We start from the raw sequence: 15,157 nt of genomic DNA, 5'->3' as shown, positions 1-15,157 counted from the left end.
CTCCGCCTCCAAATAAAGAAAGCGAGCCGTGCAAGGACGCCGACGCCGCGGGGGATCCGAGCGGCGGCAGCGCGAATCTCGGCGATATGGTCGCGGCCGGCGCGGGCGCGGGCGCGATCCGGCGGGCGGCGTGCGCGGCGGCGGACAGGGCGTGCGCGGCGGCGAGGGGGGCGCGGCGGGCGCTGGCGCGGTTCGCGCCGCGGCCGTCGGCGTTCGGCGCCGCGGCCGACGCGGAGGCCGCGGCGGTGCGCGCCGTGCGCAACCTCCGCACGTTCCGGTTCCACTACGCCGCGCTGCAGTGGGCGCTCCTCCTGGCGTCGCTCGCGCCGCGGCACAGGGCGTCCATGCTCTTCCTCATGGCGGCCTCCAAGGGCCTCCTCCTCTACGGGGGGCTCCTCCGGGTGTTCCCCAACTCGGCGCTGCTCCGCCGCCTCCTCGACCGCCGCCTCGTCGCCCTCGTCTTCGTCGCGCTCGTCCTCGCCGACCTCGCCGCCGCCGGCGCCATCGCCAACCTCCTCGCCGCGCTCGCCGTCGGCGTCCCGGTCATCGTGCTCCACGCCTCCTTCCGCGTCCGCGACGACCTGGAGGGGCCCTCGCTGCCGTCCCCGGCGGCGGAGAACGGCGAGGAGGAGACGGCGGCCGTGGTGGAGAAGAAGGAGGACGGCGACGTCGAGGCAGGGCCGACGCGGCGGTCCATGGCGGCGGCGCCAAGATCGCCGAAGTGACAAACACTTCTACTTACTACGAGCTATAGCTAATTGATCATACGATTCAACAGGTAATTGGCCAGATCTGCCTGGCTGTTCTTGATAAAGTCAATCTTGGCATAGAATTTTTTGAAAAAAAAAGAGAGAGAAAAAAATCATCCGTAGAATGTATAGATAGTGAGAGAGACTCAACTCGATCTGAGAAAAGGAATTGAGAGGTTTCTTGGTAAGGCATTCATTCTTCTGTAGCAATAGAGGATTGACCAATATTGAGTTCTTGATCAAATACCTAATACATTTGCAAGAAATGACTAGAGAATACTCTGTGTTTTGGCCACTGAATCTGATGATCTCTGAAATTACTGAAGAATCAAGTCGTTGCTGCATTCATTCAAGTTCAGAAATTATTCATGGTCCTGCAATGCCGTACTACCTCCAAGAAGTTTGTTGGTTTTATACCCTTTTTTCTCTCCATTTCTTCGAGAAGAATGTGGAAGTGTAGTTGCCATTTGCCAATCGTACCATGCGACCGTGAGAGACGAGCGCACCTAACTGCTAACAACCAACGCAACGGCAACGCCAATGCTTCCTGGAAGTTGCACTTGCAAGGTCGCACCTCCTCCAGCTCCAGCCTCCACACGCCGTCGCCTTCGCTTCACCGATGCATTTGCTAATTGGCAAAATTTGCCATGTGCTGATGTGCCTACCTCTCTTTCTCTTTGTGCCGGTACACTTGCAAGTAAAGTCAGCTAATGCCAGCAAAACTATTCCCATTGACACAAACACTATTGCCTTTTTTTTAATTTATTTTACAGTGGATATTGTTGTTGCAGATTATGAACTTTATTATAAGAACAATATATATTTTATTTTTTTTTGAGAAATAAATTTAAGAACTAACTTAAACAAATTGTCCAAGTAAAAAAAAAACTTATTTTTTCAAGTATGAAGTAAACCATCCGTTTCAATAATCCGACTAATAAGCTGAAAAGATCCGAACCTAAAGCCTCCTTTGGTGTCAATGAACTATTTCTTGTGAAAATCCTACGAAACTCCCTCGTTCCAAATTCACTACTAGTTCGGAACGCAGAAATTTACCGCATTCAGCATATACACCTCATTATCCGGAAGAGAAAAAAAATCAAACAATGTACACCGGGAAGAATTTGTTAATTTTCTTTGAGATGAGTGGATGAAGTGATTAGTATAGTTCCTACTACTACTCTCTATAATGTCGAGTGAAATGGAGACAGGGGTGAAATGGCTCAGGCCATGAATGCCGTTTTGGAGGCCCACGAGATCTAATTTGGGCCCAAGTTTGCGAGTCTAGCTAGGGTTGGGTGGAGATCGACGCGGTGTCTCACGTGGTTGGGCCGGACAGTGCAGGAGGCCTATATATGGGAGGGGCACCCACGGCTAGGGTTTCCCTTCTCCCTCAACCTACGGCGCCGACCACCTCCAAAACCAGACCCCGAAATCTCGAGGAGCTTATCTTTTTTCGGTAGCAATGGCGTTGGAGCAGACCTTCATCATGATCAAGCCCGACGGCGTCCAGAGGGGCCTCGTAAGCTTACCTTTCACTTCCCCTCGCATCGATTTGGTGTTGGCTAGTGCTTAGCTTCAATGTGTTTGTCTTTTGCTTGTTTTGCTCAGATTGGCGAGGTCATCGGCCGCTTCGAGAAGAAGGGATTCTACCTCAAAGGTAACCATGCCCACCTTGCCAATGATCCTGATTTGTGCTTGCGCTGCACCGTGAGAAGATTAGATTGAATCTTTGTGCTACACAACACGATGTGCCATGCTATTTATGTGTTAAAAGGAATTTCTCTCTCTCCCTCTGAAACTAAGCATGTTTTGTTGTTGAGTAGCTTAATTTCTTCGATCTTTCCTCACTCCGTGGGTCTAATTAGTGGCTTGTTTGATGATTTATGCATCGATTGCTCTGTGGGGAGCGATGATTTTTTTTCTTTTTGCTGATATGCTATCTGAACATGCAGCCATGAAGCTCATCAACGTGGAGAAGTCGTTCGCCGAGAAGCACTACGCCGATCTGTCCTCCAAGCCCTTCTTCGGAGGGCTCGTGGAGTACATCGTCTCCGGCCCCGTCGTCGCCATGGTCTGGGAGGGCAAGCAGGTCGTCTCCACCGGCCGCAAGCTCGTCGGGGCCACCAACCCCCTGGCCGCTGAGCCGGGCACCATCCGTGGCGACTTCGCTGTCGACATTGGCAGGTCAGGTTTCGTTCATTCACTCTGTGGTTTACATTCATCAGTGGGTGATCAATTTTAATTCAGTTGCATCCTCCACTGCTTGCTCACTCTTAATTTTGATTTGCTCATATGTTGCTGTGCGCCAGATTCAAATGCAAATTCCACTGGAGTATAATTAGAGATGCCCATCACAGTTATTCTAAGATGCTTTATTTTCAGAAACAGATGCTAAAATGATTTTTTTCCTCCCAAGAGGCATGGTATTAAATGCTTTTGGAGAAACACCTAAACTTATGTAGCACATGAAGGCTTGTGTAGTTCAAAATTACTTATGTTTCTAAAGTACATTTTGGTGTGTTGTTTATTTTATTGTGCAATATATAGCATTGGTCTGTCCTGGGAGCTTAGTTGACTGACTCCCTGTTAAATAGTTCTGTCTAGCTTAAGCATGGTGAGAGCATCTGACAGGGCCATATGCAATGTTTTATGCACTTTGAAGTACCAAGTGATACACTGTCCAATCATACCAAATAATTGCAACCGTGCTGATTCATTCTACTACTAGTATCTTATTGATTGAATTTTGGTTTATATATCACTTTATGGGTCCACTGTGGGACAGCACCATGTGCTACATGGTTTACCATGATTAACCTTGCATCCAAATTTTCCAAGTCTAATTCGTGGTCCACAGAAAAAATATATACTTTCTTAATGAATAAGAGTGCATTTTACCATGTGAATGTTTCAATGGCCCAATAACACTTCATCATTTCGACCAGCAAAAACGAAAAACAATCATTGGGACTGGCATCTTACTATCACATGATTGCCTTGTACTCCCTCTATTCCACATTGATCTATATATTTCATAGGTACACCAAGACCAAGAAAAGCTAATAACTCTCTCATACTATATTTACTCTAGCAACAAACTCGATGCATGCACCATCCCCAATATTTCCTAGCCAATAGCAAATCAAGGTATTGCATGTGGGTTATAAATACTTGTGTGCATGGATACATGCATCAATGTCCATTTACTCCAATGCACAAATAACGAATAGACTTAATAAATGAACATAAATATGTAGATCATTTAGGAATAACCTCAGAAAAACTATATGTAGATCAATTTGGAATGGAGGGAGTATGTAAGGACAAGTATGGTCGACAGAACACCAAATGGTGCTCTAAAGTCCTACAAATTTACCTTTCTACTAGTACTCATGTTATCCCTTTGAGTTCTCATCTGTTCATAGACCTAAATATGTATCCAGAATCCAAGTTCTAAAGATGACCTCATACCTTGCAGGAATGTCATCCACGGAAGCGACTCGGTCGAGAACGCCAGGAAGGAGATTGCTCTGTGGTTCCCTGAGGGCATCGCCGAGTGGAGGAGCAACCAGCACCCATGGATCTATGAGGTCTAAAATGCCTTGTCACTATGAACCTGGAGAGTTGGCATCTGAAGATCTACCGTGCTGTTTAGCTGCTATTTTATAGTTGAGAATTGAGATCAGCATCTCAAGAACCTTTGTCTGTGCGAACTGAAGTTTTTCTTCATTATGTTGCATGTTATGCATGCATTTACCAGTTGCTCTTGATATATGGTATTGCTTTAATCCTTTGATGTGGAGTTGCATTGCATGGTGTTTGAAGCCTTATCATTTAAGTGCTGGCAACAAGTTGTGTTGAACATAACAAGTTCGTTTTCAGTTAGTTTGTTCTCTTTGGTGCAACTCTTCGTTAGGAAACCAAACCTGTCTAAGCAAACCTGTCTAAGAGGTCAGTAACGTGGGGCATCAACCAATCTAGTGGATCAAGATACAGGTTATACGTAAATTAGTGTAACTAGGTCGATATTGGTTATTGCCAATAAATTGTTAGCTAAGCCTTGCGTAACCTTCATTGTGTGAGCATAGGCACCAACCAAACATTGCCTGGCATGCTCTTGCTTATGTAGTGAAGTGCTAAATCATGATTTATGGTCTCACGAAATTAGTTGCTCTGTTTTAAAATATATAGCAAGAGTTATAGATGAGGCCACTCAATAAAATATAACAACAAAATATATGTTTTAAAATATAGCAACAGTTATAGATGAGACCACTCAATAAAATATAACAACAGTTAATTCATACTTATATCTTACCTGGTATAGACAGATTCGTACTACCACATGGTACCAATGTCCTGTATATTTTAGGATGGATGAGGATGGATGGAGTATTTGTAAAAAGATGATGGTAAAAATAACAGTTATCAGCAACCATAACAGTAGAACGTATCACAACTCAAAATGCTACTACAGTCCACTACCACCACTATACTCCGATATCTGTATACGCACACTGCAAATCATGTAACTCCGAACACAATTGCAAAAAAGATCGCTAGAGAAAACTCACCTTTTTTTTTTGGATGAGAAGATTAGAAAACTTACCTTTTTACAGGTGAATTTCAACATTTTTCGTCAATGACCTCACTGTAGTGTCTGAGTTCTCAGCGAGTGACTTTCATCTTGAATTGGAGAGCACACTGCATTTCCTGAAGTGCTACTGGCTATTGCCATTTGAATGAATTCAATCAGAAAAAGTGGTTTTCTTCCCGCATCGAAAAGGATAATACTATATCAAGTTTTCTAAGGTGGTTTGTACATAATCAGCGGCAAGTATCATGGTCCAGGTTCAGCTCATCTTTTACAATCGATGGATTGATACAAACAAAGCTAACAAAATAGTATTATGCTGCATAATTTTTGTCTGGCTATTATTTATCCTTATTCAAGCACTGTTCTTGTGTGGCGTTCTGGTTCAAACTTGCCCTTCACCCGTAACAACGGATGGGGTCGTTGCAACCCTTCTCCGCAGACTGCCTGAACCCGAAGCGACCGCCTTTCGCAAGGTATTGCTGGTGGTACTCCTCTGCCCTGTAGAACCTCTTTGCAGGAAGAATTTCAGTGACAATCGTCCGATTCAGAAGCTTCTGCTGCTTCTCCAGAGATTCTCTTGCCGCCTTCTCCTGCTCAGGGGTGTAGTAGTAGATACCTGACCTGTATTGGGTCCCAACATCATTACCCTGCATACAAAGAGTTCAGAGTATATGTGATCAGAAACTTCAGTTATGTCAAACAGTCAAACGGATGCTTGAAAGAAATAGAATCTAATTGTCTAGGAACAAGTTTATCTAATGCAAATCAGCATTGGTTTGTTCAGAAAACAGAACAAAATAACAGGCTAAGTTATTTTTTTTCAGTTAGTTTGTTATTTTTGGTGGCACTCCTTGGTAGCAGTCAATTGTCCACCAATCTAAAGAATCAAGATGCAAGTTATACATAAATTAGTGAACACTAAATGTACATACTATAGGCAATCGATCTTGCAAAATTACATAGCGCTGCCCAAGTGCAAGGTTATGCATTACAAACACTGCAAGACATGCTAGACTCAGCACCACTACAAAATTAGATGCTTGTCAAACCAACCGATAACACCAATATGATGGTATATACTTGCTAACAGTACCCACACTATAACATTGACTGCTCAAGATTAATATGCAGGTAGCCACTTGGTATTCGGCCCTTTGATGATGAAAGTGCAAACTGCAGCTGGGATGCTGCAAATTCTTGATCCAATATAACAGAACCTGATTCATTGGGCCCAATGGTCCCATGAACAGGACAATCAACGCTGAGTGCCCACAGCCTAACACAACCATGACGCTATGACAGTCTATTCTCTGCCAGTGCTCAGGATTATGGGATTGTGGTACTTGCTGTAAACCAAAACTGCGTAAAGAACATAAGGCCAAAGTAAGCTCCTTTGGTTGGTGAGGAACTCATCAATAATTCCGGTCAGCCGTGACCTGCAAGCTAATTAAGAAACCGCAGTACTGATAGTCAATTCTATGCCGCACTTGTCACAGGTTTGAGCTCTTACTGTGCACGACAGCACCCACGTTTCTTTCGTATATAGAGTGATTTACCTTACTCGCGAGGAATTCTTCTTCTCTGTAAAAATTTGCAGTAGAATATCTGTCTAGTGACTCCTACTAACTGAACTAGTAATATCAGTAGCCTAATTCTTCAATTCCACTAAACCCTCACGAAATTATCGTAAATGAAATCCCCAATTCTGAACCTCCCTGCCACCCACTCAATCAAAGAACCCGAAATTAAGCATAGAGCAAGGTACGGTAAACGAAATCATGCGATTAGGTTTGTGAATCGAGTTAATCTGTGGCTGGCTGACCTGGCGGTTGGGCGTGGTGGGATCGTGGCGCGCCCAGAAGACGTCGAGGAGGTCGTCGAACTTGCAGGCGGAGACGTCGTAGTGGACGCGGACGACCTCGTTGTGGTAGGTGGCGCCGGTGCAGACGTCCTCGTAGGTCGGGTCGTGGAGGTTCCCCTGGCTGTATCCCACCTCGGTGCGAGTCACGCCGGGGACGCGCTGGAACGCGAGCTCCACGCCCCAGAAGCACCCGGCGCCGAACTGCGCGAACTCGTTCCCGGCCGCCGGGCGGTCCTCATCGGGGCCCTGCGCCAGCGCCGCCGACGCCGCCGACGCCCGCGGGCTTCCCCCCAGCCCGCCCAGCCCCAGCTTCCCGAGCCAGCTCATCGCCGCGAAACTCGTCCTCGTCGTCTGGGTGGTGGTGGTGCTCGGCGCGAGGAAGCCGCGGCGCGTCCGGTAGAGGAGAGGGGCGCCGCCGCAGCCGCAGCCGCCGCCTCCGCGGAGGCGAGAGGCGAGGAGGAGAGGGGACGTGGAGGAGGTGGAGGCGAGGAGAGGAGGCATCGAGGGAGGCTTTTCCTTTCCGCTTCGGCTTTTGTGGCGGCGTGGCCCAGAAGCTTCGACGCGCGGTTGGTTGGTGCCTTGGTGCCTGGTGTGGTTGCTTCGCTTGCCTTCCCTTCTCGGCCTCTCTCCTTTTGCATCTGTTGCTGCTTCTCAACTCTCGCGGCGGCCTCGCGGTTTCAGCCACACACACACCACACAGTATCCATCCGAAATACAAACAAATTCTGAATTTTGGAGCAAATCCATTTTGAATTTTGAATCCTGTATATTGGATTAGTGTTTTGAATCCAACGGAATATTCTTGTTTGAAGGGAATTAAACGCTGTTAGATTATCAAGGAGGAGGTAAACAACGGGGTTAACGGCTTGTGGTGGTTACTTGTATCTGGTTGCCGTTCAGCCGGGGAAGTGGACAACATTTAGGCTGTGTTCGCATGCACCTTTTCCCATTCCCTCTCTCTCGTTTTCCACGCGCACGTTTTTTAAACTGTTAAATGGTATTTTTTAAAAAAAGTTTCTATACGAAAGTTGCTTAAAAAAATAAAATTAATCCATTTTTTAAAAAAATTAGCTAATACTTAATTAATCACGCGTTAATAGATTGCTCCGTTTTCCGTGCGCAGGAGTTGGGTTCCCATCTCCCCCATCCGAACTCAGCCTTAGGGGCTGTTTACTTTGATGTCATTTTAATCCATACAATTTTTTAATAAAGTTAAAAAAAATGTGCATCTGTTTCATTTCTTACCAAACTTTGGTAAATATACTAGAAATTTGGCAACTGCACAGTAATGACCAAAATTGGGTGCATGTACGTTAGCAATAAAGTGAACACATCTAAAATAGCTATCTTGTCAAAATTTGGCAATATTATCAACCTTACCAAAATTTTAGTATTATAAAAATTTAGTAAGATTTATTTTAGCATCAAAGTGAATAGCCCTTAGACGGTGGTTTTGTTTGGGTTTAGTATTGACAAAATCGTTTTGGATAAGAAATCAGGAGGGTTATGCGCGACGCGTGGTCAGCAAAGCGTTGCAATTGCTGCGAAATGGCATGGCAGATGGAGTACATACGAGTGAATGATGTTGACTGACGAAGCAGAATGCGGATGGTTCAATGGTAGACCACGTATACCGTGTGGTACGCACGAAATGTACACCGCATATATAAAAAAGTGAACAATAATGAACAAAAGTGGAGAAAATTTTTTTCCCCATTCGATTCCAGGAAGCAAAATGGTCTACTGGTCGATATTATCAGTCTGGATGAGTCTCCTCTGCCATAAAGTTAGAAGGACTTTGTCACTGACATATAGGACCCACACGTCAGTGACCCCACGTCTATCTAACTTTACGTCAGAGGAGCGCGTCAGTGACCTACGTCCCACAAAGGAGTGCGTCAGTGACCCACGTCCCACAAAGGTTGGGCCCACACGTGACCCACTATCAGTCTATCAACATTGACAGGTACATCAAGTAGCACATGATCATCGTGCATGAATTCAACACCAGTACATCACGCTGCCATCTGGAGCAAACATTGGTACATTTGACATCTTACATATTTTTGGGGGTTATATATAGTATTTACATGGTTACATCAACATCTGAGGGAGCAAAATAGTTAAGACTATTGGCACACTGGTTAATTTGCTGGTGGAGGCAATCAACTTACAGAGTTAACAGTAGTCGGCACGGTGGAAGAAGATCGCTTCGACTCGTTTGCCTTGACCGATTTGTCTTGAGGCAAACATGGCAGATTATTAGAAGGGGCTGGCCTTCTAGCAAGCCTGTGCTGCCGAATTAGATCATGGCACGGAGCAAAGAAGTCGTGCATCAGAGCATCCTCTGATGTGATCCTGCACCTGGGGTTGACTGATAAGCACTTGTCTACAAGATCAAACAATGAGTCAGGTATCGACTTGAAGAACTCCGGCCTGCGCGTATTGGCTGCACACCACTCCCTGAGATCCACTGAGCGCAACGATTTGGCATCGAATAGGTCCTGAAAGCAATGAGAAATGTTCTAAGAATCACCGCTGTTTCTGTTTCGGCAAAGCTGTTCAAAGGTTATCAACACTTTTGGTTAAGCTTCACAGTTCCTTGATGTTCAAAGGTTATCAACACTTACCGATGGGTAGGAAGATTCACAGTTGTGCAGTTTCGCCACCTCCCATAGTTCTTCGCTGCCTCTAAGCTTTGCTATTTCCTTGATGTTCCTGTATTTGAGAAGATATATCATCAGCAACAACCTTTAACATGTTGAGGAATCAGAGCTTTGCAAAATACATTAGTGAACTCACTGTTCAGGATCTCCACCAAAAGGCGATTTGCCAATTATGAAGTACAGGAGTGTCACCCCTGCTGACCAGACATCAACCTTACAACCTTGATGGAAAGACCTAAAAAGAACCTGCAGGTAAAGACACCACATAAATGCATGGCCCGCAAAGCTAAAAGACAAGCTCTCATGGTTTGAAAGAGACTAAAACCTCTGGAGCTCGAAATCCTTTAGTTCCAACACATGGACCTTCTCTTCGATGTTTTCCATTTCCTGCAAGATTGAGATATTTATATAGATGAAACATCTCAGAGGATGCTGGGTTCAGTGAGAAGGTATAAAGTTTGTAACACACCTTTGCTGTTAAGCATGCCAGAACCAGCAATAGCACTACCACCCGAACACAGGGGCATCGGGGTGAGTATAAAGAGCTTCTGATCCACATTTCCGAGAGGAGCAGCAACCATCTTCCTTTGGGAAACAGGTGCTGTCGAAGTATTTTTGTCAGGACTTTGCATTGCATCATGCAAGAAGTTCATTAATTCCTTCCGCCCTTTGTAGGGCATTGGCTGCTTCAACCTGTCTAATGATGTTTTCGTGCTTGTAGGATCCTTGGCAGAGGTTACACCAGACACATCAGCAGCTTGGATACCATGCCTACTTTTATTATCATTCTTAGGTGCACTACCCACTGGGCTTCTGTTGGATCTTTTCCTCTTGGATCCAAGGAGCTGCTTTGAATCGGCAACTGGTTCTTTGGCCTGAACCACTGGGGTAGACTTCAGTGCAGGCTGAGATATGGTATCCTTCCCACGTGAGATTGTCTCAGATTTACCTAACCAATTAAACCAAAATATCAGTCAGCAACAGTCTTAAAACATTCCAATTCTGAAGAGTTTGAAATGCATTTAATAAGAAGCAGAATGCATTTTCAAAAAATAAATTCGTTACCACCTCAAATAGCCTAATCATTCCAAACCTTGGACTAACTGTTGGAATAATTTAATAATGCTAACATGCCAACACTAAGATAAAATGCTCCAAAGTGGAATATTTCCCAGGATATTATTAGCGGCATGGAAATTTTCAAGAGCTATATTCAGTAGAGAGCCTAAAACTGGAAGAGGCAATAACACAGAACAGATAACAATCAATGCACTGCAATTAACCATCGAAATTCAAAACAAAATTCGAAACTTAGAAAGTGAACTTACTGTTTCGAAAGAACTTCTGGTGAAGGTCCTGCATGGATTTTCAGGGAAAACACAAAATGTTAAAATTAGCATAAAGAAAACAGAAGGCGAGCATCAGATTGGGAGATAAGTATATGCACTAACATTTGCCAAGTTGAAGTCAATAAGATACCCCTTTGCCAGTTTACGGGAGAACAGGAAATTTCCAGGTTTGACATCTCTATGCACTATCCCCTGGAAACAGAAATATCAGATATCCAAGATAAGCTGGTGACAAACGCAAGTTAGCAGTTGACTAAGGTAACATGCATTTAACCAGACCTGCTTATGTAAGCTTGCCAGCGCTTTGAACAGACAAAACCCATACCACCTTAAATCAAACAAACCTATTTCTTTTCTCAGATTCTGCAGAGATAAAAGAAATATTCAACAAAAGATGGACCAATATGAATAGCCAATAAAAGGAAAAATAAACATCAGAGACAACATGAGTGTTTCAACCTCTGGTCTATCGTGCTCAACATGTTCTAGAACAAAGCATTCTAGATCACCACTCCTAAGAGAGCACTCATATTTAATCACGAAATTCTTGCCTCTGCAGCAGAAAAACATGATACATATGTTTAAAGTTACTGCATGGAACAAGAAAAATATCATTATAAAATTTTCGGAGGACATGAACTTATTAGTACCCAAAGCGTTCCAACATCTTCTGTTCATTGTAAACATGATGTGAATGAGCATTTGCATGAGGACCTGTTAATAAAAAAAATACAGGTGCAGGGTTAACTCTTGTAAAGATCTTAGCCATATAATTATAGAAAGATGACTGAGACTGTCAAAAGACAAAACAACAGAAGATACATTTATAGATCAACAAATCCACATGAAAAAACATCAAATCGAGACTAGCAAAGAGATGTACACACATTTTATGGCAAACAGTCTTCCATCTGATTTTCTTCGAGCCCTATAAACAGTCCCGTAACCCCCTGAGTATGCGTAAACATTCACATTGGTCAGCAATCAATATAAACCAAGAAAGTTTTAACAGAAATATTTAGAAATTCTCACCTGAACCTTCCTCTTCTTCAATTTCAAAATTTTTGAAGTTAGGCAGTGGTTTTGGTTCTGTATGACCCTGCAAGCAGCAACATTCAATAAATCATTTTTTGAAGATCAGTATAAGCTATTTTTCAAAAGAAATACAAGGTTCATGATGGTTACAACACATCAGTAGTGCATGAAACTGTTCATAAATAGAAAGAACCTGAAATAGCAACAGTTGAGTCATCATCATGTGGACAAACTAACCTTTTGAACCTTTGCTGCAACTTGATCCTTATCTTCTTTGGGCAGTGCTTCTTTTTTCTTGCCCTTATCCCTTTGCTTCATAATCTTTCTATCTTGCTCTTTCTTAGATAATCTGACAGCCACTTCGTTCTGTGTTGATGGCTCCACATGATTTTGATGTGTGCTTGCTCTGTTTTCAGCAGCAATGTTCAAGTTCTCATTGCTAATACAACCATAAGTTGGGGCTTGTAGTGGCAACACTGCATGTTCAACCTTTGTGTTTGAAGAAGGTTGACACAAACTTCCCATAGTTTCATGGACCATTTCATGTACAATAGCTTCTGTTTTGGTGCCTTCAGGAGGCTGGAATGTAATGTCTTCTATCTTATTCTCATGAATTGCCACATGAGCATTAACTACTAGAGCATCACTGTCCTGACCACAAGTTAGGATCTTCTGTGGGTATTGAGCATTTGGGCTGCAATATTGTAGAGCTTCAGCTTCTTTCAAAATCACATCGAACGTTTCCATATCATCTGTTGCCTTTGTGCTACAATTTCTAGGACTGCTAGGTCTAAGATTCAGATCCTGCTCAATCCCATTTTTCTTTCCCACAGCTAAGCCAACTGCCATAGTAAGGAGGGTGGACTCCTTTTCTAGTTCCTCACAGTCCTCTACTCTAGAACAACAAAGTGAAGCTGATCCTTCAGGTTCACCAATCCTAGTACTCTCTCTGTCAACTGTAGCATGGAAGATATTGATACAGCCAGACATGTCTGTCACCTCCTTTGGCACTAGTGCAGAAGCCATGCTCACAAGAACACTGCCATCATTGCCTCCTATAAACTGGTCAATCTTGGACGGAAGAGAAGGCATGCTAATTTCAATGTCTGAAAATACATTAGAGCCAATTGAAACTTCAAAGGAGCGCTGAGCAGTAAATATGTTGAGACTAGGAAGCCTGTCTTGCAATTCTTGGGTAGCCTCCTGATGTACCTGAGGCAAGACACAGAAAGAAGAGAAAAATGAAGTAATAGGTGAATTCTACTAATAATGAAAGTTTTAACTATTTGGAGGGTCAAGATCAAGACTAACATACAAACTTGAGACATATTCAAGAGAATTATCTTTCATGGGGTCATCCATTTTGAGAGTACGATATGTCCATAAAAATGTGTATCAAAGCATTGGACTGCATAGCTTATTTCATAAAATCACTGAGAACATTGCAGGTCAATTCAATAGGTAGCATCAACCTAGTGACCAAAATAGTCAAATAGTCAACTAAAGAAATCTCTCTCGTCATTTGCAGTGAGAAATGTCCACAGAAGGAGCAGACCAAGCCCCAATTGTAATTAATTATCGAGCAAAAAGTAAATCAGAAATGTAGGACAGCAGATTCAGGCCTTGTTTGGCTAATCCCTCCACAAGGGGCTTCGGAGGGGATTAGGTATGGAATTAATCCTGTACTCGTGGGGATTAACTGAACAAGCCCTCAGTGTGATAACCTAATTTTCCCTGCATTATCTACAGCAAAGCTACTAGAAAAACTTGAAGGTTGAAAGAGATAGCACACCTCTCCAGTAGCAACTGGAGCACAGCTTTGCACCATCAGTTGCTGCGACTGCCGCAGCTCGTGTTCCGGCAAATCTGCACAAAATTTTCCCAAATGGAGTTCAAAACCACACTACTGATGGCTCCGCATAAACCAACATCAGTACAGAAAAACAAGCAAAGTAACCAGCATCGGTAGCCGCCAGGAGACGCTTCCTCGCGACGAAGCGCCCCGCATCTGACGCCTTCCGCTTGCGCTCGTACGTAACGGGCACCCGCCTCCGCAACCACCTCATCACATCATCGGGCGCCCTCGGGCTCACCCTCGGCGGCGGAACATCCAACCCCACGTACCTCAGGAACGCCACGAAGGCCGTCTCGGAAGCCGCCACGACGCCCCCGGAGAGCCGAAGCGGCGACCCGGGGATGCGGCACAGCCGCTCGACGTCGTCGGCGGTCGCGAAGTGCGCGACGTCGGAGGCGGCGGCGGGCCGGCCGAGGCGGATGACCACGGTGAGGAGGTGCCACGCCCGCTCGATCTCCGACGAGCCGGCAGCCTCGGAGTCCATCGGAGATAGGGTGGAGGGGGCTCGGATCGGATCTGCCGCGCTAGTGCTCGGAAGGCATGGGAGGAGGAGGCGCCGCCGCCGCGGAGGATTTGGGGAATGGGAGAGAGAATGGGGGGAACACTAGTACACTACTACTACCTTGTTCTTGAGGAGGGGGTGGTGTTTTTGCGATTTGGTCCTTGGAGTTGGTTTCTCACTTGAGGAGGGGTTGGTTTTTTGCGATTTGGACCTTGGAGTTGTGCGATTTTGTGGGTTGGTGGTGGGCGGAAGGCGGGAAAAATTTTGGTGCGGGGGGGTGGGAGTTTTGGGGAGCGGGTGGATCTGAGCACGTGGCGTTTCCCGCGCGGTTTTCCCTCTCTCGGGCTTGTAATTGCTACGGCCCAAACACCAGCGTACACAGAAAAGCAGCCTCCCCCGTTGCTGCAGTAGAACTCCACCTGGCACGTCTCAACTCTCAACTCCTATCACAAAAAAAAAAAAAGGAAAGAAAACTCTCTACTTCGGCAGAAAAGAAAAAGGTATTACCGCCTCCGGTACACATGTTTTGTCATTGATTTC

At 44.9% G+C, this 15,157-nt stretch overlaps 4 protein-coding genes across 4 annotated transcripts; 2 read left to right on the top strand and 2 right to left on the bottom strand.

Moving 5' to 3' along the window:
- LOC127752908 (PRA1 family protein B2-like) lies at nucleotides 1-1,137 on the top strand. Its single transcript, XM_052278350.1, has one exon. It carries the CDS (start codon nucleotides 87-89, stop codon nucleotides 723-725), a length of 639 nt encoding a protein of 212 aa, XP_052134310.1. The 5' UTR covers nucleotides 1-86; the 3' UTR covers nucleotides 726-1,137.
- Nucleotides 1,138-2,114: 977 nt separating this feature from the next.
- On the top strand, nucleotides 2,115-4,560 carry LOC127752911 (nucleoside diphosphate kinase 1). Its single transcript, XM_052278354.1, has 4 exons — nucleotides 2,115-2,271; nucleotides 2,361-2,409; nucleotides 2,705-2,936; nucleotides 4,231-4,560. Exons 1-4 carry the CDS (start codon nucleotides 2,215-2,217, stop codon nucleotides 4,346-4,348), a joined length of 456 nt encoding a protein of 151 aa, XP_052134314.1. The 5' UTR covers nucleotides 2,115-2,214; the 3' UTR covers nucleotides 4,349-4,560.
- Nucleotides 4,561-5,514: 954 nt separating this feature from the next.
- On the bottom strand, nucleotides 5,515-7,825 carry LOC127752904 (peptide methionine sulfoxide reductase A4, chloroplastic). The gene is made up of 2 exons (XM_052278347.1): nucleotides 7,172-7,825; nucleotides 5,515-5,996 (listed from the first exon to the last, which is right to left on the bottom strand). Exons 1-2 carry the CDS (start codon nucleotides 7,709-7,711, stop codon nucleotides 5,745-5,747), a joined length of 792 nt encoding a protein of 263 aa, XP_052134307.1. The 5' UTR covers nucleotides 7,712-7,825; the 3' UTR covers nucleotides 5,515-5,744.
- An 873-nt stretch (nucleotides 7,826-8,698) lies between these two features.
- Nucleotides 8,699-14,728, bottom strand: LOC127752890 (uncharacterized). Its single transcript, XM_052278331.1, has 15 exons — nucleotides 14,218-14,728; nucleotides 14,053-14,126; nucleotides 12,498-13,472; nucleotides 12,258-12,324; nucleotides 12,113-12,175; nucleotides 11,876-11,939; nucleotides 11,685-11,778; nucleotides 11,505-11,588; nucleotides 11,328-11,417; nucleotides 11,205-11,232; nucleotides 10,346-10,825; nucleotides 10,202-10,263; nucleotides 10,013-10,122; nucleotides 9,841-9,928; nucleotides 8,699-9,714 (listed from the first exon to the last, which is right to left on the bottom strand). Exons 1-15 carry the CDS (start codon nucleotides 14,597-14,599, stop codon nucleotides 9,376-9,378), a joined length of 3,000 nt encoding a protein of 999 aa, XP_052134291.1. The 5' UTR covers nucleotides 14,600-14,728; the 3' UTR covers nucleotides 8,699-9,375.
- Between the last annotated feature and the right edge of the window lie 429 nt (nucleotides 14,729-15,157).

The sequence above is a fragment of the Oryza glaberrima genome, chromosome 10 (genome assembly GCF_000147395.1).
Source record: "Oryza glaberrima chromosome 10, OglaRS2, whole genome shotgun sequence".
Classification (NCBI taxonomy): Eukaryota; Viridiplantae; Streptophyta; class Magnoliopsida; order Poales; family Poaceae; genus Oryza; species Oryza glaberrima.
This window is presented reverse-complemented; position numbering and strand designations above follow the sequence as displayed.

What these genes read in the sequence shown, in the direction of transcription:
- LOC127752911 (XM_052278354.1), top strand. Translation starts at nt 2,215, where the DNA reads ATGGCGTTGGAGCAGACCTTCATCATGATCAAGCCCGACGGCGTCCAG. An exon ending in ACGGCGTCCAGAGGGGCCTC is followed by an intron (nt 2,272 to 2,360) that starts GTAAGCTTACCT and finishes TGTTTTGCTCAG; the next exon opens with ATTGGCGAGGTCATCGGCCG. An exon ending in GAAGGGATTCTACCTCAAAG is followed by an intron (nt 2,410 to 2,704) that starts GTAACCATGCCC and finishes CTGAACATGCAG; the next exon opens with CCATGAAGCTCATCAACGTG.
- LOC127752908 (XM_052278350.1), top strand. Translation starts at nt 87, where the DNA reads ATGGTCGCGGCCGGCGCGGGCGCGGGCGCGATCCGGCGGGCGGCGTGC.
- LOC127752890 (XM_052278331.1), bottom strand. Translation starts at nt 14,599, where the DNA reads ATGGACTCCGAGGCTGCCGGCTCGTCGGAGATCGAGCGGGCGTGGCAC. An exon ending in AAGATGTTGGAACGCTTTGG is followed by an intron (nt 11,779 to 11,875) that starts GTACTAATAAGT and finishes TTTCTGCTGCAG; the next exon opens with AGGCAAGAATTTCGTGATTA. An exon ending in TGGCATGCTTAACAGCAAAG is followed by an intron (nt 10,264 to 10,345) that starts GTGTGTTACAAA and finishes TCAATCTTGCAG; the next exon opens with GAAATGGAAAACATCGAAGA.
- LOC127752904 (XM_052278347.1), bottom strand. Translation starts at nt 7,711, where the DNA reads ATGCCTCCTCTCCTCGCCTCCACCTCCTCCACGTCCCCTCTCCTCCTC. An exon ending in CCACCACGCCCAACCGCCAG is followed by an intron (nt 5,997 to 7,171) that starts GTCAGCCAGCCA and finishes CTTTGTATGCAG; the next exon opens with GGTAATGATGTTGGGACCCA.